General features: G+C 42.9%; 1 protein-coding gene and 1 pseudogene across 1 annotated transcript; both read right to left on the bottom strand.

Moving 5' to 3' along the window:
- Positions 1 to 443: 443 nt before the first annotated feature.
- LOC144699580 (BTB/POZ domain-containing protein 17-like) lies at positions 444 to 16,690 on the bottom strand. The gene is made up of 4 exons (XM_078570619.1): positions 16,545 to 16,690; positions 13,830 to 14,123; positions 9,517 to 9,799; positions 444 to 4,356 (listed from the first exon to the last, which is right to left on the bottom strand). Exons 1-4 carry the CDS (start codon positions 16,627 to 16,629, stop codon positions 3,285 to 3,287), a joined length of 1,734 nt encoding a protein of 577 aa, XP_078426745.1. The 5' UTR covers positions 16,630 to 16,690; the 3' UTR covers positions 444 to 3,284.
- Positions 12,380 to 12,498, bottom strand: LOC144667664 (5S ribosomal RNA; annotated as a pseudogene).
- Positions 16,691 to 27,741: the final 11,051 nt, after the last annotated feature.

The raw sequence follows: 27,741 nt of genomic DNA, 5'->3' as shown, positions 1-27,741 counted from the left end.
CTAATTCATACAAACTTAGTGAGCCCGTTTTTGCATTGGCTGCATGTGGTTAGAAAGTTTTGGTTTAAGACAAGGACTGACATGCAGAACTAAGATGTAGAGCAAATGACATATTATAACATGCCTTATATATGACAAAAGGCTGCTCGATGAAGTCCAAAATAACACAAAGCAAAAGTCCATTCTCCAGCAATATCATTTCCCACCCTGGTGAGTGGGAAAAGAATCCAACTCAGAACAATATTCCTTGATAAGTCCTCTCTTGATGCATGGAATATGATTTGCTGCCTGAGCACCATCATTATGAGCAAAACATCTGGAGACAGTGAGAACATTTCAGGCTCTGGGTGAATCTGAGTGATCACAAGTCACTGGTTCCATTGACAAGCACATACAAAGAAAATTGCATCAGTATTCAAACATGTGAGAGTCAGGGTACTTTTACCGATATAAGTTATTTATTAATCAATACAAGGTTCCTACGTACACTATATATGTACTTACACTGTACATGTACCTGCAGTGCACATATACTTACACGTTGTAGGATTCTTGAATTCCAACTACAATATTAAAAAGTTTTTTTTAATCTGCGCCGGTCACATTCACAACTTCATCTAAATGTACGCTTATTTTGACACATCTATTTTACTTCTGCACGGTGACAATGTTTTATTTTAGCATCAGGAACTATTGAAAGAGGAAGTGTCAGAATTTAGCTAATTAAATTTTGTCAAATATTTTCTCAGGGAGGTTAACAATTATAATTGTCAGTTTAATGGGTGGACATTTTCTTGGAAGATAGCGCAGTCTGGGCGGTATCACATCAGCCTGTTACATGCCTCTCTGGCTATTCAATTCCCCGAAGTGAATGGGAATGAATGTTGGGTGGGGCACATAACAAATGGGTTATGCGGTGCCACCTATTTAGTGCTATTGCCATAGATAAGCTTCTATCCTTAAATATTTTGCTACTTACACACATGGAAATATCACCAGGCCATGAATTACAATTCTTTACAGAAAGTTCTCTAGTATGATTATCCAGCACCTCCTAGCCAAGCACTGGGTGTCAGCATGCACCACTATACAATATACACTAACACTACATTCCTTGCAGTTCAATGCATTTTATGCAAAACTCTGAAAACATTTACATCAAGGCAACAAATAACATTCTTCATAATATTTTTTACAGGCACAAGTACCTTTGCCTGTGAATAATACTGGTAAAGAAGTTACAAAGCTTAAGACTAAAAGGAGACCAAGGGCAGAATTCTTGCCCAAGGTATGGAAGTGGGCAGTGGGGTTTGGGCTCACTGTGTTCATTTGAGAACGTAGGGCTCTGCTTGCACCATTCCAATAGTCATACAAGTGGATAGTGTAACCATGGCTCTCTGTTCATGCAATGACTGAAACTCTTAACAAGCCAAGTAACGAGGCAACTTTTGTATATCCGCTATTAGAAATGTCTTGTTAAAATTGTGTAAAGGCTCACAACAAAATATTTGGTTATATCTTCCTAGTCAGAGTTATCAGAAACTTAGTCAGCATATTTGATGTTTTGCGAAATGCAAAGCAAATTGAGTTTGCAAAGTGTCGCCTATATGAACAATCACTGCCCTGATAGTTTCACACTTTCTTGCATTTGAACTTTAAGTTTAGGGTTTGAAGAAACTGTTTTTAAAAATGACTCTGAAAGAAACAGAGCTACTGTACAAGGGTCTGTCCCCCATTCATTCAAACTGTTTAGGCAAAAACACACAAGATAGTCCGTATATTGTTTGATACATAAGCAGCCCTGTTAAGTTATTAGACAAGCCAGCTGCTAAAATGGACACGAGAGTAGGAACATCCTAAATAGATGCATATGTTAGAAGGTGTTTTTATTACAAATGAAGTCTTGAACTGTCACTTTCTCCTGAAGAGGGCATTCCCTCTAATCCTGCAACTACCACATAGGCCAGTTGAAGAGGAGAAACTACAATCCCCGACCACATAGCGACCAGAGAGACTCAGGCTTCCTTTACCGGTTTTATTCAAGCCGCAATCATTCCTAAGAACGAAGACCCAACTCCCAGATTGATTACATTTCACTACTTTTGTACTTTTTATCACAATACATTTGCGTACATTTGAATATATCCAATCGGTAACCTACACATAGGTACCATTTTAAAACTATCCTATTGAGTACATAAACATGTGATTTTGCTAACCAATTATTCTAAAGGGTGTATTTATAATTATACTATCCAATAAAAATTAAAACACGTACGCAAGACCTTGGTTCTCACAACTCAAGACTGCTGTTGTTTCATCAAAGACCCCTCTGTCCATTGTATGTTTTCCCATATCTAAGCTAAAACCTGTCCTTACCTGAGAGAGGAGTTTACCTAAACTAACTTTATGTTATGTTTTGTCTCCAGTCCAGCTCTCAAGGCTTCACCACATCGTTGCACCACTTGAATGGTTCTGCCTGTGGCTGAACATTAGCTCATCTCTTGAAACTGTGTAAATCACACAAAATCAAAGCTCCTTTGTGTGCAATGTCCATCTGCTTACCCTCAGCTGTCATTAGGTCTAACGTCCAAGGCTGCTTGGAGAGTTTAAGTGCTCTTCAGTAAATTCTTACAGTGTTCTCTTTTAGCATTTTTAATTTTCCCCTAACACTCCCAATCTTATTGCTATTAAAATCAGAAAACTCTTAATAGGATTATGTCCCTGCAATACATTTTGGTAATTTTACATCACTATTTATTTTTTCACTTCAGGCATTGTACATCAGTTGAAGGAAGTACCTGGAGAATTATATAATCCATGAGAGCTAAGGTCGAAAAACCACCATTCATAGAAGGCCACAAATGGCCTCAAGTGTTATTTCCACACTTTCCTGTAAGTTATAAAGGTGAGAGTGGAATAGAATGTGATTTATTATTCAGATAATAATAAATAACGACAGAATTTTTTTTGTAATGACTCCCATCTATCCCTTATTTTCTATGTAATAAAATATCTCGTCCAGGTTTGATTATTGACAGAAGCTAAATTGCTGAAGACACGAGTAGGAAGGATTATATATCAATGTTAAATATGTACAGATCAATTGAGGATTTTTGGAATGTCAGTAATGAGTGTGAGACAGATCCTTTCACATTAAAGGGCACATTTCAGGAAACAAGGGATTCCCTTTTTTATAGGGCAGCTTTATGCTCTGTTACATGCACTAGACATTATTTACTGAGATTGTTTAAGACACGCCCCTCCCCCCCCACAGAAGAGAATCATTTTATTGCTTTAATCAATGATTGGTAAATTGGTTTAATGATAATGTGAAGATAAAGGGAGTTATCAATCAGGTACTCTGATGAAGGTTTCTGGAGATCAGCCTGGAGGAGGAAGTCACCTGTTTCCTCAGTACTTTGATGGAAATCATACACGTGTTTTACATATGACCTGCCGTCCTGCTTCACTCGCACTAGGATTGTTTTCTGAAAATTGACTCCTGCAAAGCTAACACTGTTTGTAGCTGGAGTGATTATTATCCTTGGCCTACTATCTTCAGGGTTGAAGGCTGCTCTGTAGCCTGAATAAGAAGAAGGCCTCACACTGACTGGCAGCCATCTTGGCGAAAAGAGAGCATTCCAGGTCACCTTTTTGCCCACATCGTAATTACTAGGAGCGAGTTGAGTTTGGAAGCTTGTGCTGCGATCATCTCGAGCTGGGTTATTTATCACCCATTGGGAACCCCAGGAACCAGACAAATAATTTCTTGGTATAAATAGGCTGCAGTTGACATCAAAATATTTGGCAAACACTGGCGGGGTAGCAGAATGAAACTGGAAAGCAAGGAAAAACAAGTTGTGGATTGAATTGTAATGTTCGTTCATGACGGAGGATTTCTTCTGAATGTGGAACAGGTGTTGGGGGCTGATCATGGTGTAGCGAATTAACTTGAGAACAGTCTCTGCTACCATGATATCAGGCTGATTTCTCTTTATCCAATCTTCGACTCCATAGTAAATCTCCAATTCGTTTTCCACCACCAGATCAGAGCGTTGAAGCAAGGAGATCATCAGATCATCACTAATAGTTTGCCACTCTTTGCTGTGAATGACAGTGGACATGTTCCAAGCTAGAAACTGCTTGCACCTTTCCTGCAGGTCTTCGTCTCCTATTCTGAGTGAGTAGTGGTACCAGCTGACCACGTGACCCCGGGGAGATGCACTGGCAAGTTGTTGGCTCATGTACATAATAATGCCTTGCTGCAGGGCACTAACGTGGTACTTGCTGGCTAATTTATGCAGAGGAACAACTTGATTCATAAGAATGGTGATTTCGCCGCAGTACAGGTATCTGGAAAACAAAGCAAGGTTTGCCTGTTACATGTTTTGCATATCATTTATTTCCACTAAACTGTAGTGCCTCAAATAAAATTGTACTTGGAGAACAACAGTATCTTACTGCTTCTATTTGTCTTTCACACAGGGCAGGATCATCCCAGATTTGCACTATGTGTGGTAGTGTGCCCGCTGGCCACAATGGTGGATTTTTGCGTTGTATCGTCTGCTTCCTGACACGTCCCGCCTCATTAATTATGCATTCGCGGGAAATGTTCTGGATCGCTGGCGGGCAGGCTTGGATTTTCCTGTCACGCCATGACCTCAGCACTCCCTCGGCCAGGGCGCCATATTAGAGCACACCAGAGCGCAGCCTACTTCATGTCTACAGACCAGAACTGCTCCAGGTGACCCCGAAAGCAAAGGTGAAGGCAGCCCCCAAATTTAGTGATAGCTTTCTAGGATGCTTGCTGGACACAGTGGAAGGCCGCCGCGATGTCCTGTACCCCAGCTCTGGCCGCAGGAGGTCCACCAGAGTCACCAATCTGGCCTGGGAGGCGCTGGCAGCAGCGATCAGCACCAACGGAGCCCAGAGGAGGTCAGCCGCCCAGTGCAGGGAGAGTATGAACGCTCTCATCCATTCCACCAAGGTAAATCAACCATGTCATCACTCACAACTCACACACTCACAAGCCCATCACACATCCACAGGGATCTCACACCTCAAGGGACAACACCACTAACTCTCACACACACCCTCACATCTCCATCAGGCTCATATCCTCTGGAGCTCATGTCCTCATCCTGTCCATGGCTCCGCTCACCACACAAACATTCCACTCAGTGCCATGTGTCCTGCTCACACTCTCTCCATCTGTTTTCAAGCAGGAGAAGCTGGCTCACAGCAGCAGGGAGAGGTCCCAGGCCAGGGGTGGATTGGCCAACATTAGGCCCCTCACTCACTTTGGGGAGCGTGACATCGCGCTGACTGGTGAGGACGTGGACTGCGCCTGTGGCAACAGTGAGGTTGGCGGTGAACACCCTCATGAGGATTCTGCACCAGAGCATTCCTCTCAATGCAACTGCGAGTGCTCTCCCTCCTGCTTTTGACTCTGCTGCCATGCACAAATTATCTCTACTTTGGTTCACAGGGAGCTCTGCTATGCGGCTGACATACTCAGCCAGCCAGTACCTCAGCTCCATCCACATCCTCATGTCCATTGAAGAGCTGGAAATAAGCAGCCTGGAAGACCCATCACAGCGCTTACCCACACCCTCCACCAGCACAGAGACACACACCCTTTCCTTGGAGAGAAGAAGGTTAAGAGGAGATTTGACAGAGGCATTGAAACTCATGAGGGGGCTGGATAGAATAGATAGGGAGAAACTGTTCTCACTTGTAAAAGGATCGAGAACAAGAGGGCACAGATTTAAAGCAATTTACAAAACAAGCAAATGTGATGTGAGAAAAAGCTTTATTGCTCAGTGAGTGGCTCGGGTCTGGAATGCATTGCCTGGGAGTATAATGGAGGCAGGTTCAATCGAGGCATTTGAGAGGGCATTCTATGATTATTTGAATAGAAAGAATGTGTAGGAGTACAGGGTAAAAGCAGGAAAATGGCACTAAGTCATGATGCTCATTTGGAGCGCCGGTGCAAACACGATGGGCCGAATGTCCTCTTTCTGTGCTGTAACAGTCCTGTGATTCTGATTTTGTGGGACCCTGATCTAGAGCAGGCTCAGGATCACAATCTGGTGGTCACTGCACGGACACGTGTCCACAGCAGGAGGAGGCAGGTTCAGCTGAGCTCCCCGGCACTCGGAGGCCTGCTGGGGAAGAGGCATCTGTGAGGCCCGAGTCAGATGAAGAGCCTCTGGGTTTGGCCTTCCAACTGATTGTGGAGAGTCAGCAGAAGGCGGGGGTACATCACGCAGAGCTGTTGGAAGCCCTCAAAAGAGTGGCAGGTGAGTCAGAGGAGTGTGTTCACCTGCTCTCTGATGAAGTGGTGCCCACATGTGCACAAGGAGGTCTCCATGGGAAAGATGGTGGATGCCATGGAGATCCTGGCCCAGCAGATGTGTGCAGGCCTGCACTCCATCGCAGTAGCCATGGGTGAGTTCCTGCAATGGCAACGCGAGAAGGAAATGGGGCACCTTGACGTCATCTCTAGGTGCTCCTTCGCCTCAAGGAGCCAGGCCGGGGTCCTCAGGCACCCGAAAGGAGAAGAAGTGGCAGCTGGACACACCTGAGTCATCCACTCAGGAATCTCAGAGGCTGTCCAGCCCATCTGAGTCCCTTTTGCCTGTGATCCCCCTCAACCTCGTCCTCCGTCACCACAGAGGGAGCTGGCCCACAGGAGAACAGCCAAAACAAGTCTGGGTCCTCAAAGCCTCGGCTCTCCAGAGGATGCATACCAAAGTCAGCAGAGATAACAGGGCCAACCATTGCACAGGCTGTCTCCACCCATGCTGTGGATGTCAGGGCAGCACCTAGAAATTCTGATCACAATTGGGTGCACGGGTGGACATATTTTGTCACTTCATAATCTGAAAATATATTCACTTTCACAGAGTAATGTGTAATGTGTCTTTCAGCTTCATTTACAGACTTCGTGAGTCCTTCCCATGCATTCCTCTCCCCCCCCCACCCCCCGCCACAATTTTCAATGCTACTTGCTGGGTTTCTCTTTCACTTGTCTACCTGAGCTGACCTGCATCTCCGCCCACCCACTGATCACACTCCCACGCTGCACCTGTCCCCCTCCATCACGAGGCTCCGCTCACTTTCGAGTTGCACAGCATAACAGTCGTTAAGTTTTTGATTAGCTCCCCTGTCCGTTCCCTTTCCCTAGTCACCCATGACCTATCCCCCATCACAGTCCACCCTCCAGGCATCACCTTCTGCCTCCCCACCATTCCCGTACAGTCCTGGTTATCCAGGTGAACATGCACGTTCCCTACCTTCCTGAAAATCCCACCCCTGTCCACTTTGACCTCCCCGACCTCCCTCTTCCCACTCCCAGGGTCCATGTTTGCCTCTGTGACCTTACCAACCACTCTTGCTGCTCCTTCTACTGGTATCAATGCTCCTTACTGGCTCCCGCTGCCCCTACTCACACTCATCATTCCTTCTTACCATGCCCATCCCCGGTTCACTCCTCAGGAGGCAGTCATTAACTCCACAAACCCCTCCCTTGCACGTTTACCTGGACATTCCAAACCGCCTTTTTCCTCCCTCCACCCTTACATTCTCCTCCACCTTACTCCTTCCTCAACACTTATTCTCTCCTCCGCCCTTACTCCCTCCTCCCCCAGACACCTTTCCCCTTCCAAACTCCCACCCTTACACATTCCTCCCCTTCTTACAGCACTCTCCCACGTTACACCCTCCTATCCCCCATACTCCCCTCCTCCCCTCATGAAATCTCCGTCCCCTCCCTCCCAACCTCCCCCTCCCCTGACACCTTCGTCCCCCGCCTCCCAACCTCACCTTCCCCCGCCCAGGTACACCTTCCTCTCCCCACTCACACCGAGACCTTCCCCTCCCCACCCCACCACCTTCACCGACCATCTGTCCCAGCCTGTGGTGAAGCTCCGAAGCAGGCCCAAAGCATGAACGGAGACTATGGAAGATGGTGTCAGCACATGGCCAACTCCGTGAAGGTTTGAAGTCTCAGTGAAGTCGAAGCTGCTGCGTGGAGGCCTCTCACTTTCTGCGAGCTGCTTCGAGATGGAGCCACGTGCATGTGGGATTCACCCAGCGTGCGATGCGCGTGTTCCTCCAGGGTCCGGCGGCTGTTGGGCTCCAGAACCACCTTCTCCTCGGGTGTCCGCGGTCTAAGCAAGGCCCTAAAGGTAAATCCCGACTTCTGCACATCATACTTGTCCAGGCGTTGTTCTGGGCCACGTGTTTTCCCGCTGGCGTAATGGTAAATCTGGCATTGGGGGGGTGGGGTGGGGGGGAACGATTCCAGCCAGGCCTTAAAAATCGAGTTCACGCCGTCCTCTGGCGGGATTGGTGATCCACCACGGCGGACACCATCGGGTGATCCCACTGCGAATTCACGCCGGTGTGAAACTCATTTCCGCCCATCCCACCGAATTCTCTCTCCCCCCACCCCTCCCCGGCCGCCATGACGCTCATCCCCAATGGGAGCGGACGGTTCTGCCCTTAATTCATACCAATCCAGTTTTTGAAATAAGGAATAATCGCATCCTGATGAACATTTTCAGTAGCCTGGATTCCTTTCATGACTTAAACGCTCAAAGAACACATGCCATAAAAGTTTATGGCTGCAAAATTTGGCTCTGCAGAGCTATGGAGCCGGTGCTAAGGAAGCCTAAGTGTCGGCTGGGCTGCTTCCAGGGCAACTCTCTTGGCATGTCCTACATGTCTGCACTAACCCAACTAATGATATAAAGTGTAAAAGCCTTCATTTGTAGTTTTTTGAGATTTGCCATACAAGAAATAGTTCCAAATATCATTTGAGCTACATTTAGTGATACATTTGATGGAGTTTTTATATCATGAAGCTGTTAATGATTGATTGAGGAGGTGGTTCAGATAATATGAAAGAACATGGGGTTGGAGGATTAGTGGCGGGGGGGCAGCGTCTATGGTGGGGTTGGCGAGGGGGTGGTTAGTGCGGGTGGCAGGGAGGAATCAGTGGTGAGGAAGGGAAAGCGGCCCACAGTGTGGGGTCAGGGGTGAACACTCCTGTTCCTCCAGGCTCCACATTCAGCTCAGTATGGGGGTCAACCTGTCGATGAGTATCATGTTGTGCTGTGCGAGTCCAGCACACGGCGGGTGGAACCTGGGGTTTTGTTCAAAGGTCTACAACAAGCCCTGAAAGTACCGCAGGACCCTTGTTTACACAAATTACTCTTCACTTCCAATATTCCCGGTGTGTACACCTGATGTGGCTGGCCACGTGCTTCCAGCGAGGATATCCCTGCGAGCTTGCTACCCGCCATATTACAGCTTAGTCAGCCAGTTAGCACCCAAAATACAGGCACTGCCTTGCCTTATTTATAGCCCCCTAACTTTCAATGGGTCATTCAATTAGCTCTGGTGAGTCCGAAATCCATCAGAAAATTCACAGTGGATAGAATATTTGTTCATTCTGGTTATATTTCAACATCACATCAGAGGGGCACCTCAGCCTCAGTTAGTTACCTGAGCAACTTATCGAAAAGGGCAGCACATTCAGCTGTCTCTCGTAAGGTGAGTGTAGTAACACTTTGATTCAGCAAGAGGTCCTCAAAGACATCGCTCTGCAGGATGAGAAGGAGATGATGAGTGTGGAACACTTTGACTTCATCTGAGTTACCCGTGTAGACTTTCAACATGATGTCGCTCGAGTTGGAATTATATAGCAGCTCCTGGAGGTGATCAATAAGGTTTGATGAATGATTGATTGTTGCAATGGAGTTATCATCATTTAGATGCATTTTTGGAGCTATGAAGAAAAGAACAACAATGGAAAAGTAAATCCTTTTTTTTAAAAGACCAACACATTCTGCAAACTTGATTTTATCGTGATGTTATTCCATTTAACTTTTGAATAATGAGGGAACCAAATATAACCCCCGCAACACACACACACACACACACACGATACATTTCCCATTGGAATAGTTAGTGTGTGGACAAAGTACACAATTAGTCAGGATATCCTTAGATTTCTTTTAATGGTTTCTTCTATTTGCCACTGAGAGTCCCTTTGAATTATCCATCAGAAATGTGAAAGAGAATGATATTATATGCATTAAAAATGCATTTTACTGATTTACGAAAATTGTTTTTAGCACAAAATTCTTCAATCAGCGTAAGACCACTGGATCTTCTTGTGTGCTTTCATTCTGGCCTGACCTCAGCCACTTAATTAATTATTTATTCTTAAGAAAATAAATCTATTTTGCAACAAATTATTTATAAATCAATTGTTTACTGTCTTGACCAAATGATGCAGTAATGAAGTTACAATATAGAGAACTTGCTTAAAGTTAAAGTAACATTTTACATAGGATCAAATGCTTGAATTTCTGGAACAGAAGCTTGATTTAAGCAGACCTGTAAAGTTAAGACTTTAGTGTCGGTTTTTAATGCTCCCAGTACCCATTTGGACACAGAAGTCAATTGGCCCCATGGCACTTTCAGTCCATTAAACTACATTAGGAGCATAAGTCCATAAAATCCACCCTATTAACTTTTCACGTGGAAATTGGTTCAAGGTCAAATCAAATAGAAAGGCATTCTCCTCATGGCTTTTACAATTCTTCAGTACAAGGTATTTGGGAGTTTCAACCTAGTTCCCAGCAGATGCAACTTAATAGCATGAAATTGTCCATAAAAAATGTAGCAATCAGGGAATCTCATCCAAAGGCACTTAGTGGTTTGGTAAGGGAGTTGGGTTTATATTTGAAGCATGCAGGGCTTGAATGGACGAATTGAATATCTCATTCAAAGAGCTCACAAGGGTACGGATTAACCTTCTGTGCCTCAGGATTCCATGGTTAATGTAGAAAATGGATTGGAAACATAAATAGCGATTAGTCAAAGGTGGAAGTCCAGATCAATTGCCCCGTGCTCCACCTGAATTGAGGATTCTTGGTGTACGTACTGAGCAACAAAAAGTACAATGTGTCCGGGAAAATAATGGCTTAATGCATGCGGACAGCAAGTGAGTGAGGAGATACTACACTGCCATTGGTGCCAAGTTTAAATCCTGTTTGGAGCTGACTATTAAATATTAATTGATTAGGAAGAATATGTTTGAAACTCTGTAAATCTGAGCACCTAGGAATTTAAATACTATTTAAATTTGGCTCTTCCAGTACTTTCTGGCAGCATCTTTTAGCTTTTGGACTATTTAAGAAAATCTGGCTCATTTGTACTGGTCTTGCCACATTGAGAGTTGAATCAGCAATGTTATGCTCATTTGAATAACCAAGGAAACCCTTACAGACGCACACCACAGGCTTGAATAGCCTCAAGCTCATTAGCATTGAAAACTGATTGCACATCAACCCACATTTAGCTGAGAAATGCCATTTACATAAAGCAACATGACTATTGGGAATTCTATTGTGATCAATCGCAGTGCACTTGGCAATGTACATACTTAATAAGCTGCACAAATAGAGCAACTTAAATCCATTTAACTTTTGAGATGCAAAATAGGAGGGTTTGAACTGACTTTCAAGAAATTTGGTTCTCATTACTTTGCCGATCACACTGCAGTTTTTCAGTCAGTATATCATTGCCTGGCAGTTTGAAGAAGCAACATATTATTACTTACCTGCACCAGCAATTTCTAATTAATCCCTTTGAGCCTATTCCAACCCAGATATCGCAAATATAATCTGGCGGAAAAAGCATTGCCTAGAACTCTGAATAATTCTTGCAGATCATTTTTATTTAAGTAGTGTGGGGACATATTTTATGTTTCTCTAGATCTGTGTGCAGGCAGGATTCCCTTCCTCCCACTCTCAGCATCTCAGAGCTAGCCAAACTAAGTCATACAACTTAATAAATGCATGTTGTAGGAAGAATTTCTATATGCAAAAAAACTTGGTGATATTAAGAAAAAACACTAAAACCAGCAAAGGGTTACAATTGTTACTTTATTCAGTGGTTATAGTGGTTAATTATAGTTTTTTTTCTGATGTAAACTCACACTCATGGATTTGAGCTGGAGTCAGATACTTGGTAGTGGATATGCCTACATACAGGATGGCCAGTGTTAATTTCAATAAGTACATATTGTCAAAGAATGAGCCCACATCTAGACTTATATCTCCAACAGGCTTATTCTTAAGACAGCTCAACAAACTCTGGAGTGTTACAGCTGTACCCATTTATATTCTTTTGATGGCTGCTATTCTAAATCACCTTAACAATAGCCAATTTGGGGATTGCAATTGAACAGAACAAGTGACAAGCTAAGCCTCATTGGCCAGAATGGGAATCGAATAGGCAACCTTGTCATTATTAGCACCACACTCTAACCATCAGAGCTAATTGGCCATCTCTTAAAGGCCTACTGCACCTAGTATTCCCAGGCGGCCTCCCATTCAAGTACTAACCAGGCTTGAGCCTGCATAGCTGCCAAGATCAGATAAGATTGGGCACTTCCAGACTAGTATGGCCGTAGGCTGTACCCATTTATAGGTGAGCCAATGCCCATCACCTGTTTTATCAATGCAATTGTCTTAACAATGTAATTGCTATACAATGTAATTGCCAGTAAATAAGATGATTGTTATTGGATCTTGATAATGTAATTACTGATACATTGACAGCCAGAACCTTCTAGGAAATGTTGAGATCCTTCAATTGGAACTGGAAGGGGGTGAGAAGCTGGTCCAACTCCTGGAACTCTGACTGTTAATGTTTGGCAAGCCACAGTAACATGTACTAGAAGCTTGTGCTGAGGTACAGTATTCACCATAGTGATCTATTGGTAGGTCAAGCCAGCTGCTCCTACTGCACAATGTTAAAAATTGTTTTGCAATCTGTCAACTATCGACTGTGTATTATAAATCAAAATCAAAAAACGCTGGAAGTGCACAGCAGGTCAGACAACATTGATGGAGAGAGAAACAAAGCCTGAATCATTGACCCCGGTATTATCGGGGATGGGTTTAGTAAGCGGTGAGGGGGTAAGGCGGAGTTTCAGAACTCCACTGCGTACAACATTCCTCTTTGACAGAATCCTGCCATGAAGCCAACCTGATTGGCAGGTTTGGCTTCCAATCGGGTTTGGGGGCACTTTGGAGCAGGTGGTGGACACAAGTGTCCAATTCCTGACCCTGGGAGGGGTTCTGATCCCTGACCCCAGGATGGGGGATCTGACCTGGGATTGGGTAAATTGATGGATGGGGGGAGGGGGGGATTCTAATTGGCAGAAGTTTCTGGTTCCAGGGAAGAAGGTAAGCTTGTGGGGGAAGGACTGGAAAACCTGGTCAAAGAGCAGTGCATTTAATTTTCCTGAAGTTGTCTTTGTTCCCCTTGAGCTATTATGTTTCCTGAGGCCTGGGAAACCCAGCTGACCAGGTTTAAATCATGTAAAGCAGGTTAAATGTGAGGTTCCAAGTCTTATTGTAATGCTTAAATATCTAGCTCCATGCCTGGTAGTGGGTTGGTTGCCTTGTCCCTCTGGTCCCATCTCCAAACCTGGAGGTTGGCGAGTTGGGGTTGGTTTTGAAATTTTTTTTAGAATTTGAACATGTCACCTGACCCCCAACCCATTTGTTCTGGGGGTTTTACATTCTCCCCATTAACACTATTTCTCTCTCTACACGTGCTGTCTGACCTGCTGAGTATGTCCAACGTTTTCTGTTTTCAGATTTCCAGCATCCACAGTATTTTGCTTTTGTTGATCAATGTTTATTCTTATCCATGAAGCTCTTTAACTGGCACATGCCACCATGCCCAACGGCAGTGTCCTACTTGAGAAATCACTCCAGTGTACACCACAGACTCACTTCTAGCCCAGGAAGGTGATCGCCTGACTGCCATTTTACGTCCCAATGTATTCCAAGGAGTCACCTCTGGGGATGAAATACTGGAAGAACCGCTCTGACTCCCATCATCATCATCATCATCATCGTCGTTTTTTTTGTTTGCCACCTTGGTGTTCCTTTCCTCCTCAGCCAGATGAGTTGCCCATACTGTTGTATCGTCTGACATTGCTGGGATATTAATGTTGCCGCCCTGTGTAGGAACTGCGCTACTGGTTTCTGATCGGGAAGTGAATCTCCCTGATGGTTTGCTGGAACCTACAGAAAACATGAAGAAAAGTTTGAAAAAGTGAAATCTGACATTGGGCAATTTTATTCAAAGATTTACAAGGAACAATGATGTTGGCTCAAGTTGAGAATTTATCTTCATAGTAGCAAACTCATCTACTTCCTTAAAATTCATTCGCAGGATGAGGGTGTCGCTGGCTGGGCCAGCATTTATTGCCCATCCCTAGTTGCCCTTGAGAGGGTGGTGGTGAGCTACTACACTCAGCAGTTTGATTTCTACCATTGGCTACCTTATAATGGAACTAGGTAGGGTTCATGTGTGCAGGTCAAACCAATACTTTAACATATTAGATTAAAACTGCATCTATCTCATTGCAAGCCATTTACACTTACAAGCCTTTAATACTAAAGGCATCAGCATTTTTGATGGTTCAGAACCATATTGGGCAAACAACGATCTCAACCAAAGACATCAGTTAATAAAGTGAAATTACCTTCGAGAGTTTCTCCACCTACTTCATCATGTCCTAATCCAAATTTGATTTCTGCAGTGATGAATTGGGATGGGAAGCCCTTTAGTCAGTGGCAGCTGTTCATCAATGGCTTGACCACCATCAGGAGCTTCTCCTTGCTCATATTCTCACATCAATTCACAGCTGGTATTTCTTCCCAGTCAAGTTCCTTCCAAAGCCTCCAGGTTGTCTAGTGTTTGAAAGGGTGCCTCTTGTTGTCAGACTTTTTCTTTATTTCTTTGTGTCTCAAGAAAAGCAAATTTCTGTATTTCCAATGAAACATTTTAGCTTCATGCTCCCTTCCTTGCCATGACACTGACCCATTTCTGACATCCAACTATCTTCTCCCTGATGGACATTTCTGGATATGGTTTGCAGTTCTCACCACAACTGGTTTTGTGAGCTAGTTTTAAAGAGTTCACCTTAAGATAACCCGAATCTGACCTTTGAAAAGTATGATAGATGGGAAAAGTGTTTGCAATATGTAATCAAAAGGAGACTAACTCTAGGGTAATCTGTGGAGTCTCAAATTTGGGCAGAAATACCCATCTCTTTCTTTGGGCTACATATGATCAGAAAAAGCACTTAACAGAATAATAGGACCAGAGTAGGACAATCTTATCTAAGAACAGACTCTTCACCAGGTGTCAAAGACAGTACAAAGGTAGAATATTTGAGGTACAACATGCATTTTTAAAATTGTGACCATTTTGTAGCCCAACACTGTTCTAAAATTCTGATGTGGCAGTGATGGTGTTGAATGTAGAATCATACAGCAGAGAAGGAGGCTGTGCGCACTACTATTTGTTTCAAAACAGATTAAGGTTTACACACCATACTGCCAGATGAGTGGCTACTGTCATGTTCCTATGAGCAGCGGCTCCTGCTTCTGTTACAAACATGTTAGGCAGCTGGATACTTGAGGCTAGAGTAATGTTAAAATACAGCCATTGATTTATACTGGAATATTGTGATTAGCTCAAAGACCCTCAGGTATAGCTATAGGTTAGGGGTCAATTCTTATTTTAACAGCAGAAAGAGACGCCTGAAAAATCGTACAAATTTTGTACATTTCTTTAAGTTGTCCTTAGGCCGCAAGATATTGGTGCTTGGCTTTGAAATTCATTGCACCCATTCTAATGGCATAAACAGGTTGAGTTCCTTTTCTTTAAAATCCTGTAATCAATATTGAACTGCGGTCATAGTTTGAATGGCTGAAAAGGACATTTAACATTGAGCTCCTCGGTTTCCACTGAAGTTTAGCTACATGGGAATATTCATGAAACATCACAATTGGAACATTTATATCTACTCTTCATTTGGCAATCTCATAATATATGAAAAGACATTTAAACACAAGGACAAATTTACCATATTAAATTGTCCAACCCAAAGATTTATTTACAGTCTTTATTGGGAGTAACACAACAATGCATACCTATTCTTACCCCAATATAAATTAAATATGGGAAAGCATAAATTTTATAACTTTTTCACAACAAAGGACTCGATTATGTAGAAGGAGTTTTTAAGCTGGCAAAATTTCATGGGAGTCAAACAATATTTTGAGACGTTAGCCCTGTGAAATTAAAACATTCCTGATTAATCGTTGCAATTGAACTGTGGGCAATCTTTTTGATCAAGGAATTATTACACATTCAAACAGCACTAATTGTCCATTGTTATGATTTTAAAATTGGAGAGAAATTGGTTCAAAAATTATAAAGTTATAACATTTTTACACAACAAACAAATCAATAAGCTTTCCCCAAAAAAGAAAATATTGGTCTAAATACCATCTTGCTGATACAACAGTGAAAACTTATGTTGAACACTTTCGCCAACAAGGCTTGATGTACAACCCTCTTCAGAGTACTCTACAAAACAACAAAAGAACGATTTAAACTAGGGCAGAATATCTCCACAACATCACTCCTACCTCCTTCAGTGATGGCACTCAATAAAATCAAAGTTGCAAAGGGAAGAAAACAGTTCATTTTGCTCAGACTTTTACTGTAGAACATTGTCACCGTAAGTCTTCCCCCACTGTCTGGGCAGAATAAAACCTCACACAGAATACATATGGATCACCGGACACTTATGTAGGACACAGCGCCTTTTCAGCTGCCCCTCGCTGAAATGGCTTCTCTTATTGGTGGAATCTGGCCTTTGCTGCCATGGTAACTGGCTCGATGCTGATTTCTGTTCATCGTTCCGTTGTGTTGGATGAATCTGCACAAAGGAATGTGGAGGAGAATTAAAAAAAAATGTGAATACATTCAGAATACACAGGAGCAATCATTTTCTCTCTTTTCCAAGTCTGGTAAATGAATAGGTAAAAAAAAGCAAAAGAATAGGAAAAAAAAACTAATGTAAATTAACACAAGGGGAAAGCGCTATGCTAATATTTAAATATTGCGTTATCCAAACAGAGAATATGCTCTTTCACTGGCCACTGTGGGTTGTGCATAAAAATATTAAAACTAACAATTCCCGCAAATTTTCACATAGGTTTGCACTGCTGCTACTGTTGAGAAACATTTATTTAGCAATATTTAGATTTCAGTACACCCCCTTACAGCCTAGTTAGCCTTATTGTGCATAGGGAATAATTCAACTTTGTGTGTTCAATTTATTACGCAGTTTCCAAATATAAAGTTCAAATACAAAGCCTAGTAAGTTTCTAATGTCAGAATAATTTTACACGCCAGTTCAAAGAGTATCTAAGTTCAAGATTTTCAGGTCCGAGCAGCAGTGGGCATTATCGTGGGCGGGACAGGAGAATTTGGACAGAGGCCAAAAGTCAACTTACTTTTGGCCACTCTTCAAATTTTCCTGCCCTGCCCGTGATGATGCCCGCTGATGATGGGGCTGGAAAATCCTGTCCTAAGTATACTTTAGAGCAGTGTGGGTAGAGCCCTCAACTGTGTCCGACCCATTTCCTGCACTTCTGCCCTCACCCTTTCCGCTCCCTCCCAGAACCACGATAGGGCTCCTCTTGTCCTCACTCTCCACCCCGCCAGCCTTTGTATTCAAAGGATCATCCTCCGCCATTTCCGCCAACTCCAGCATGATGCCACCACCAAACACCACCTCACCTTACCTGTCGGCATTCTGTAGGGTCCATTTCCTCCATGACACTCTGGTCCCCACTCCTCTATCATCACCCCCCCTCATCCCCTTCCCACGGCACCTTCCCATGCCATCGCAGGAGGTGTAACATCAGCCCCTTTACCTCCTCCCTCCTCACCATCCAAGGCCCCAAACATTCCTTCCAGATTGATCAGTGATTCACTTGCACTTCTTTCAATTTGGTTTACTGCATTTGCTGCTCCCAATGCGGTCTCCTCTACATTGGAGAGACTAAACGCAGACTGGGTGACTGCTTTGCGGGACAAATTTCTCAGTCCGCAAGCATGACCCTGACCTTCCTGCCGCTTGCCATTTCACTTCACCGTCTTGGTCGCTTGCTCACATTTCTGTCCTCGGCTTGCTACAATGTTCCAGTGAAGCCCAATGCAAGCTGGAGGAACAGCACCTCATCTTCCGATTAGGCATTTTACAGCCTTCCGGACTTAATATTGAGCTCAACAACCTCAGACCATGAACTCTGTCCTTCATTTTGATTTTTTGTCCACTCCCACCAACCCCTCCCCTTCTACCACCATCCCCTACCCTCCCACACCACCGCCCCTTCAACCCCTGCAAGGGCCAGTCTGTATCTTGTTCTCATGTTTTGCTTTCAGAAAGCACTGAGCCTTGCTCTGTGACTAGTGCTGCTGCTTGTAATTGTACTGATATCAAACCAATACAAAGAGTAAAATCGCACCATCAAAGACAAGTCAGAGATGAGGGACACCCAGAAGCAGGGTGTCCCAGTACAACTTGCACTGGCATATTGATGCATCGCATCACAGAGTAACCAGACACCGATCAACATATCAAAGCAGCACAGGGAAAATTGCTGCAGTAAATTTCCACTTCATGGGGCCCGAATTTCTAGCTCGGCTTTCTAGCGCCTGACCCGCTCGAGTGTAAAATAGCGTGAGGTGATGTCGGGCGAGCGTCCCCATGTCATCCCGCACTCGCACGATATTTTGGTCGGCGGGCGTGTGCGAAAGTTGGAAGTGCGCCCGGCGACAATTAAGAGGGCAATCGAGCCCATTAAAGTTCCAATTGACTCCGATTTTTCGTGGCCCGTCCAGCCTTATGGGCGGGCGAATCTGCCAGGCGGACTTTACATTTTTGATGAAACCTCGTCCAAGGGCAGGATGAAGTTTCTGTTATTAAATTAAAAATAAGTGTTTGCACAGAATGTTCATCACCTATACGTCCAGGTGACTGATTCTGATGCATGGACATATTTTTCTGGTTTTTAAATCTTTTTATTGATTGCTTTTAAATTCTTCAGCTCCCTGAGGCAGCACTCTGCCTTCAGGGAGCTTTCATTCCGCGCTCCCCTGCGCCCGCGCTTACATCAGCGCCCGTCCTCCTCCTGCCCCCCCCCACACTGACAGCGCTGAGCGTTTCAGCGCCAGTTTCACGCTGGCTGGCCGTTAATTGTGAAATCGTGGGCGGCGCCATTCACCCGTTCCCCGGCTGCTCCTGTGCCCGCCGATCGCGTGTGCCCGCCGAGCGGAAAATTCTGCCCAGAAAGTTTGGGAAGAGGGCATCAGTCTTCCTTCCCCGACTCTAAGTAATGTTGAAAGTTGATTTTTTTGCAGAGAATATTTAACATTTTAAAGCACGGAAACATAGATTTCATGGGTTGGGGAGTGGTGTGTGGCATTTGCTTTTCTTACCTATTCATTTACCAAACTTAGAAAAGAGAGAAAACGAATGGACCAACTTCTTAAAAAGCCTGCCCCGCAGCAATAATACACTGACGGCGGCCTAAGCAGGCTGAGGGTTGGACTTTCGCCCCTCAGTGGACAGGAAGTCCTGCCCTCGGAGTTGGCCAATCTGGTTGACTGGCAACTCTTGCAATCCCAGCAGTGCCAGTGCTCTGTTGCTCAGGAGATCCCTCAGAAAACCCGGGGCAACAAAAAAGGACTTGGCGTTATACTAATCTGTCCTTTTTACCCTGACTGGGATTTCAGAGTTTCATGGGGGTAAGGATCAGGAAAATAGGCCACATACAGTCTATGGGGGAGAAATTCTATTAAAAAAGTTTCTTTATCATTGTTGGTGTGGCCTTTTAGCAGTCACTTTATAAGGTGCTGTTCGAAACAAGTAGACAGTGCATGTAGTCAGAGCATGCAGGCGTTAGCTCCACCTATTTGATACAAAGCTTGGGAGTGTTGTAAACTGAGAGGACAGTGTAGAACTTCAAAAGGACATAGACAAGTTGGTGGAGTGGGCAGATACATGGCAGATGAAGTTCAATGCGGAGAAGCGTGAGATGATGTGTTTTGGTTGGAAGAACAATATAAAATAAGGAGTGAAATTTTGAAGGGGGTGTAGGAGCAGAAAGACCTGAGTGTATATGTGCATAGGTCATTGAAGGTGGCAGGACAGGTGGAGAGAGCAGTTAATAAAGCATATAGTATCCTGGGCTTTATTAATAGGGGCATAGAGTACAAGAGCTAGGAGGTTATGCTGCATTTATATAAGACTCTTGTTAGACCTCATCTGGAGCATTATGTACAGTTTTGGGCGCCACATTATAGGGAGGATGTGAACACATTGGAGAGAGTGCAGAAGAGGTTTGAAAGAATGTTTCCAAGGATGAGAAACTTCAGCTATGAGGATAGATTGGAGAGGTTGGGACTGTTCTCCTTGGAGAGAAGAAGGCTAAGAGGAGATTTGATAGAGATGTACAAAATCATGAGGGGGCTGGACAGAGTAGATAGGGAGAAGCTATTCCCGCTTGTAAAAGGATTGAGAACGAAAGGGCACAGATTTAAAGTGATTTGCAAAAGAAGCAAGTGTGATGGGAGGAAAAACTTTTTCACACAGCAAGTGGTTCGAGTCTGGGTCTGGAATGCACTGCCTGGAAGTGTGGTGCAGACAGGTTCAAGCAAGGCATTCAAGAGGGCATTAGATGATTATTTGAATAGAAACAATGTGCAGGGGTATGGGAAAAGGCAGGGCAATGGCACTAGGTCATAATGCTCATTTGGAGAACCAGAGCAGACATGATGGGCCAAATGGCCTCCTTCGGTGCTGATAAAATTCTGTGATTCTGTGATCCTATTTGTTAGCCAATTTCAATTGGGCGTCCTCCAACCTGCGTTAGGACCTCAATTTGAATATGAAAGGCACATATCTCCTGTTTCAGGACAGCTAAAAGGTCAGCCACCATTCAATTTGGCAGCTGCACATTTCCAGGGAGACTGGGGCGGAAGATCAGAGCCTGAAATTTATATCCTGCAAATGAGTTAGTGCCCAAAAAGCAGGTACAATGATGTTGAATTTATCTCCCATGTGGTGCATTTCAGGGAACAGCATAAATATTTTGGCATCCATGAATATTTTGTGTGGTTGTAATTGCTTTAAGTGGTATTAATGGAGCTCATCCCTTTCTTGTGGTTGCTTTGAACAGCGTACCATAAAAACCCAAATTACATTAATTAAGAATCAAGTTTCAGGAGAAGCTTGTGAAGATCAAACAAAACGTAAAACCAACTCTGCAGGAGAAAACAAAATCAACCTTTGGTCCCCTGCTTCCATCATTTCTCTTATCTTGTCCATTAACAAAATATACAGGTGCAAACATTTTCAGAACAGACATGTATGGCGGGATTTTCTGCACCCGCCCGCCGCCGGGATCTTCCGGTCCTGCCGCAAGTCAATGGGCTCCTGGCCGGGGCGCTGTCTCACCCCGTGGTGGGTTCCGCCCGTGATAGGGCCGGAAAATCCCAGCTTGTTTTGCAATTTGTATAAATTTCAAGATACGTGCCTTGAATTGAGTAGTAATAAGACCACCAAGCCTCATAGGTTTTTAACAAAACTAGATTAAACATTTATTAACAAGAAAATGATTTTTAAGCACATACATAGCTCTACAAATTACTACTATGATAAATTCTAAATCCCCGACTTAATCTGACTCCCAGGTACACTTTCGTTAAGACAACAGTAAGACTCATAGGGCAGAATTTTCCGTTTGTCGGGCACACTTGTTAGTTCTTAGAATACCTACCCTTATACATAGCCTTCACTCCTTTATACATATTTTCCCCTTTGAATGCAAATTCCTGTTGTTTCACTATGTCTTTGGACTTTACATTCCTGATCATAAAAATTCAGCATGGTACCCATTTTGACAGTAATCTTTGGGAAAAATAAATACACTGTTCCTGAATTTCATTGGTTAGGTGATACATTTCCCACCTCCTTTGAAAACAATCTAGCCTGGTTTATTTAAAAATGTAAATGTCCTTTTACACCCTACATTCTAAACTTGCCCCATGTTTACCATGTTTACATCAAAGCCTTCAGACCAGCTACCTTTAATCCAATTAATTTCACGCAGACACATACGGACAGAGATACCACTATTTTACAATAAATTCCAATAACATTATGAGAATTATTATATCTTCCTGACACTGAGTCTGATGGTTGTGGGTTCAATTCCCAGGTCTTCATCATAAAAATCAGAGCTGCTGCTGAGGTGCTCTCTTTTGGATGAGACATTAAATTGATGTCTCTTGTGCCCTTTCAGGTGGTTGGAGAAGGCCCCATGGCATTGTTTCAAAGAAGATCTGGGGAATTGGCCCTGGAGCCCTGGCCAATATTTATCTGTTAATCAACAGCACAAGAACAGATTGTCTGGTCATTATCACCTTGCTGTTTGTGGGAGCTTGCTATGCGCAAATTTACTGCTGTGTTTCCGACATTGCAACAGTGACTACACATCAAAAAATGTACTTCATTGGCTGTAAAGCATTTTGGGTCACCCTATCACCATGAAGGGCCCTATATATAAATGCAAGTCTTCCTTTTCTCTTTACGACCACCAGTAATTTATAAATAATCACACAAAACTACGATTGGACTAATGAGAATTCTGCTGCTTTAAATGTGTGGATAATATGTTGCATTTTTCTGTAATTTCTTTTAAGAATTATAGAATAAACCCTTCTTCTAAAAGTCATGAACTCCATGTGTATTGATCAATGTTAATCAGCTTTTTAACACATGCAGCTGATTTAACACAGGATCACGTGCACTTGGCTATTGACTAACTGCCTACTTCAAAGTAATTTCTTTTGTCAGGTTTATCCCATCCCTATCGGAGATAGATAATCCTGCCATTGAGCTATGGTTGGTGTACTGAAGGCAACATCGCGTACCATAAACCTGTTTATGCAATGTTAGTTCTCATCTTATCAGAGCTTATTATTTAAACTATTTTTAGGGTAAAGCAGATAGAGAGCTGCGTTAAAACGCAAAAGAAAATGTCTGGTAACTTACATTTCCATCGCAGAGCCCCCAGCATTAGCATCTTGTGAGTCAGAATTGACCAGAAGCTGAACTGGATTAATACCATGGCAGCAAGGGCAGGACAGAGGCTCCATACTCTAGGCCTCTCATCCTGCCTTATTCACTATCTACAATGCTCAAATCAGGAATGTTTTGAAACGCTCACCGCCCACTTGAATGGGCACAGCCACAAAAGCACACAAAAAACTCAATACCATTTCTAGTGCTTTTGTGCTCTTGAATGGGCTTGAACGAGTGGACACTGAGAAGTTGTTCCTCCTGGCTGGAGTACCTAGTACACGGGGGCACCGTCACAGGATAAGATGTTGATCATTTAGGACTGAGAATGAGGGGAAATTTCTTCACTCAAAGACTTGTGAATTTTTTTTGGAATTCTCTACCCCCAGAGAGTTGTAGATCTCTATTTTTAAAGCTGAGATAGACAGACTTTGGTCTCTCAGGAATCAAGGAATATGGGGAGTGGGCGGAGAGTGGAGTTGAGGCAGAAGGGCACTAGATTGAGATCCTTAATGTGCACCCCCTCCAACACTAGCAAACTGAGGTTACAGCATGTTCAATGAACTGCAATGATTCACCAAGGTTACTTTGACAGTAACCCTCCCTGTCCTGTGATCTCTACCACGGAGAAGAATATAAACAGAAATGATAAAAGGAAACGCCATCACTTCCAAGTTTCCCTCCAAGTCAAAGTCAAGTATATCACCATCCCTTCATCAATGCTAGTCCAGTATTCTAACTAACCATCACCACAAAGACTGCATCAATCCAGAAAGCCCACCACAATCTTATGAGGGCACTTGAGGTGGGCAATAAATACAACCCCGATACAGGCCACATTTTGAGAACAAATTTAAAAAAATAGAAAATAACTATTTATTCTAGCTGAATAGGAACGTAGCATCTTTTCTAATGTACAGTATGGAATGGTAACTATGGAAAAACAAATGATCTAGTATCTATCAGCAATTTCTATAAACGCCTCAGAAATTAAGTGGCTGAAGCCAGGAAAGGTCCCAGCTTTGTTCAGTCAGTACACCCTCTTCACTTTTACAAAGTAACGCAATAGGATCCTTTCGCATTGCCATTATCTACTCAAATAATGTCTTGTCATATGTTGAAATAATAGCAAAATACTGCAGATGCTGGAGATCTGAAATCAAAACAGAATGTGCTGGAAAACTTCAGCATGTCTGGGAGCATATGTGGAAAGAGAAACAGAGTTAACGTTTCGAATCCAACATGATTCTTCTTTGAAACTCCACAAATGCTGCCTCATAGCTCAATGGCAAGACCTGCTGAGCTTTTCCAGCACTTTCTGTTTTAATTTGAGAAGTAGTGACACAGTTGAATAACCATGATGAACCAACAATATCAACTCTAAAACATTATTAGTGGAGTAAAGGAGAGACATGAGCTGTGAGAAATTATTTTTTGGCATTTTATATAAACTTTCTTTTGACTTTCAGTTGTGAATGAATGAATTATTACATCTCATGGAATTTTGTAAAATTTGTGTTTCATATTAATCACAGAATCATATAATCATAGAAGTTTATGGCACAGGGGGAAGACATTTGGCCCATCTTGTCTAGGTGAGCTGAAAAAGAACTATTCAGCCTAATGCCACTGTGCAGCTTTTGGTCTATAACATTATGGGTTCTGGCATTTGTATTAAGAGCACAACCTGTTCCTTCTTTACACATCAATGTATCAGAACTGTCGACCAATTAAGGAATGGTAAATATTTTGATTTTAAAAAATTCAATGATTGTGAATATTTGCACATTACAAAGTGTAAGGATTGATTCTTAAAGAAACTCAGTTGCGAACAGTCACACTCCTAGGCCAATCCCCTCAATGATTGCATCAGTTCCTACATTAGAGCAGTAACTACAGTTCAAATTAATTGTTCTGTGGTCATGAAATGCCTCATGTAAGCAGCCTTTTTTTGGTTCCCGTTAAAATAGAACAATTGAAACAGAAAGAAAAGCGGCAAAGCTCTCTTAATAGAACGCATGACATTATATTTAAAGCAGCAGTGTCTTCATGAAAAAAACATTTGGAACCTTTTCTGAGGCTGAAATTGGTCTTTGCCTGTAGTGTGCAACCGGCTCATGGCGAATCAGCATTCCCGACTTACACAGCAACCAATTTTCCTTTCCATTTCAAAAGTGCGGGAAGTAAGTCCCTACCATCTGCTGGCTGCAAGGGGTTGACATCAGGTTGATTTTATAGGTGCTGCATCCATCAGGGAAGCCTCACCAATTGGTGGTGCATCATGCATGCACTGCCCACAATTTTCCGTTCATTATAGAGCATGTCAGACGAGGTTCTGTGTGGTTGTACATTTTCCAAAAGTTAGCCCAGAAATGTGTCCATTAAATAAAGCACAAATTCACAATTATGGATGTTCAGTAATTATATAGAATTACAAAAAGCTTACAGCACAGAAACAGGCTGTTTGCTTGCTCATAAATGCATCTATACTATTCAACTCAGCTGTTCATGCGTATCATATTTTAACCACTCTCAGGGTAATGAAGTAAATAGAGACAAAGTAGGTCATAGTTAATAATAAATTCTACTTTGGCCTATTATTAGCTGAAATAATTATTACGCATGGTGAAAAGTAGTTAGCATTACATCCAAAGTACACAATAGTCTAGGCTCTAAACCACATTGAAAAAAAACTGATGTAGACAATAAAGTAAATATTAGTTACTTTCAACAGCTATAACTAATAGGCTCTGATTAAGGAACAGATCACGTGTTGTATAGATGTCTGCCAATGCCAAGTCCAGTCTATGTTTCATTCTTGATCTTCCTCATCATTAGAAAATAAGAACATAAGAACGAGGAACAGGAGTAGCCCCTCAGCTGCTCAGTCATTCAATACGATCAAGGCTAACCTTCTGCCTCAACTCCACTCTCCGCCCACTCCCCATATTCCTTGATTCCTGAGAGACCAAAGTCTGTCTATCTCAGCTTTAAAAATAGAGATCTACAACTCTCCGGGGTAGAGAATTCCAAAAAAAATTCACAAGCCTTTGAGTGAAGAAATTTCCCCTCATTCTCAGTCCTAAATGATCAACATCTTATCCTGTGACGGTGCCCCCATGTACTAGGTACCCCAGCCAGGAGGAACAACTTCTCAGTGTCCACTCATTCAAAGTATCCAAAGATGGAGCATCCAACTCTTGCGGGTAGAGAATTCCAAAGATTCACAACCCTTTGAGTGAAATAATTTCTCCTCATCTCAGTCCTAAATGATTGACCCCTTATCTGGAGATAAGCCCCCGTGTTTTAGATTCCCCAGCCAGAACCTTGTATGTTTCAAAACCCCTTCTGGATCTTGGTTCTGATTAAAACAATCAATGCTTTAACTGTCGCATATTATCCATATATAATCAAATGTCATTTCACAATTCTTCATACTGGTTGAAGCAGTGAAAAATCAATCAATAAACCAATTTGAGTACATCTGTTTCTCTTCCTGTTTCCTGTCCATTCAGTTCCAAGAAACATCAACATTTGAAAAGTGTTTTGTATTTTAGCCAGAAGTATTCCCGGTATCAAACACTTCCAACAAAATTAATTACGTTTAATTAACTTATTCCTCAATAAAGAGTAATTTGACAATATTCCTACAGCTTTCCTTGGATCTTCAAAGATGCCAGGTGTTGTCATTGAGCATCTACGTAGATCGTTGAGACTTTAATGTGTAAAGGATACATCAATTTTACATTAATGCCAACACACCACAAATCGTCAGAATTAGGTACATAATCAGGTAAGACCTAAAGGCCAGTGTAGTAAAGCTCCTGTTAAATTAGGACTCAGGAACTACATAGAATTTACAGAAACAGGCTATTTAGCCCAACTGCTTCAGTCTGGTTTATGCTCCACATAAGCCTCCCTCCTCCCACATCTTCATCTAACCCCATCAGCAGAACATTCTATTTCTTTCTTCCTCATGTGTCCATCTAACTTCCTCTTCAATGCATTTGTGCTTTTTTCTAATTTTGTTGTATTTACCTTCAAAGTGATGCCATGGAACATTTAAGGACTCCAAGATCTAAAAGACTTAGATTTAGTTTTGAGGTTAAGCTGCTTCTGCAAGGGAATGAAGAAGATGTTGCTTTACAATAGGAAAGTGAAGTTGAGGCAGAAGATCAGCCATGATCTTATGGAATGGACGAGCAAGCTTGAGGAGTTATATGGCCTACTCCTGTTCCTATTTCTTATGTTCTTGTGTTCACTGCACTTAACAATTCACTTTAACCACTGGCACATGTGACATTTCCCTTTTAGGTTTAAAAAAAATTGAATAGGATGTGGATAATATGAAGATCAGTTTAATTGTCACCAATATTTATAAATCAGGCTAACTCCATTACTTCCAGGAGAAGGCCTGACTGCTTATGTGTTGAAACTTAATGCTGATTTGATCATAGAGGTTGGCTTTAAGAAGCGTCAAAAGGGGTGAGTGAGAGGTAGAGAGGCAGAGAGGTTTTGAGGGGATTCTAGGCTTTGGGCTTCAACCAGAGCAGGCATGGCCGCCAATGGTGGTGCAAGGGAAATCTATGCAAAGGGTCAGAATTGGAGAAGCACAGAGAACTCAAAGGATGGTAGGGCTGAAGGGGGCGACAGAGACAGGACGAGGCAAGGTCGTGGGATTTGACAGC

Source organism: Cetorhinus maximus, chromosome 24, assembly GCF_964194155.1.
Source record: "Cetorhinus maximus chromosome 24, sCetMax3.hap1.1, whole genome shotgun sequence".
Taxonomy (NCBI): Eukaryota; Metazoa; Chordata; class Chondrichthyes; order Lamniformes; family Cetorhinidae; genus Cetorhinus; species Cetorhinus maximus.
This window is presented reverse-complemented; position numbering and strand designations above follow the sequence as displayed.

What these genes read in the sequence shown, in the direction of transcription:
- LOC144699580 (XM_078570619.1), bottom strand. Translation starts at nt 16,629, where the DNA reads ATGTTCTACAGTAAAAGTCTGAGCAAAATGAACTGTTTTCTTCCCTTT. An exon ending in GAGTGCCATCACTGAAGGAG is followed by an intron (nt 14,124 to 16,544) that starts GTAGGAGTGATG and finishes TGTTTTCTGTAG; the next exon opens with GTTCCAGCAAACCATCAGGG. An exon ending in ATCACCTTCCTGGGCTAGAA is followed by an intron (nt 9,800 to 13,829) that starts GTGAGTCTGTGG and finishes TTTTCTTCATAG; the next exon opens with CTCCAAAAATGCATCTAAAT.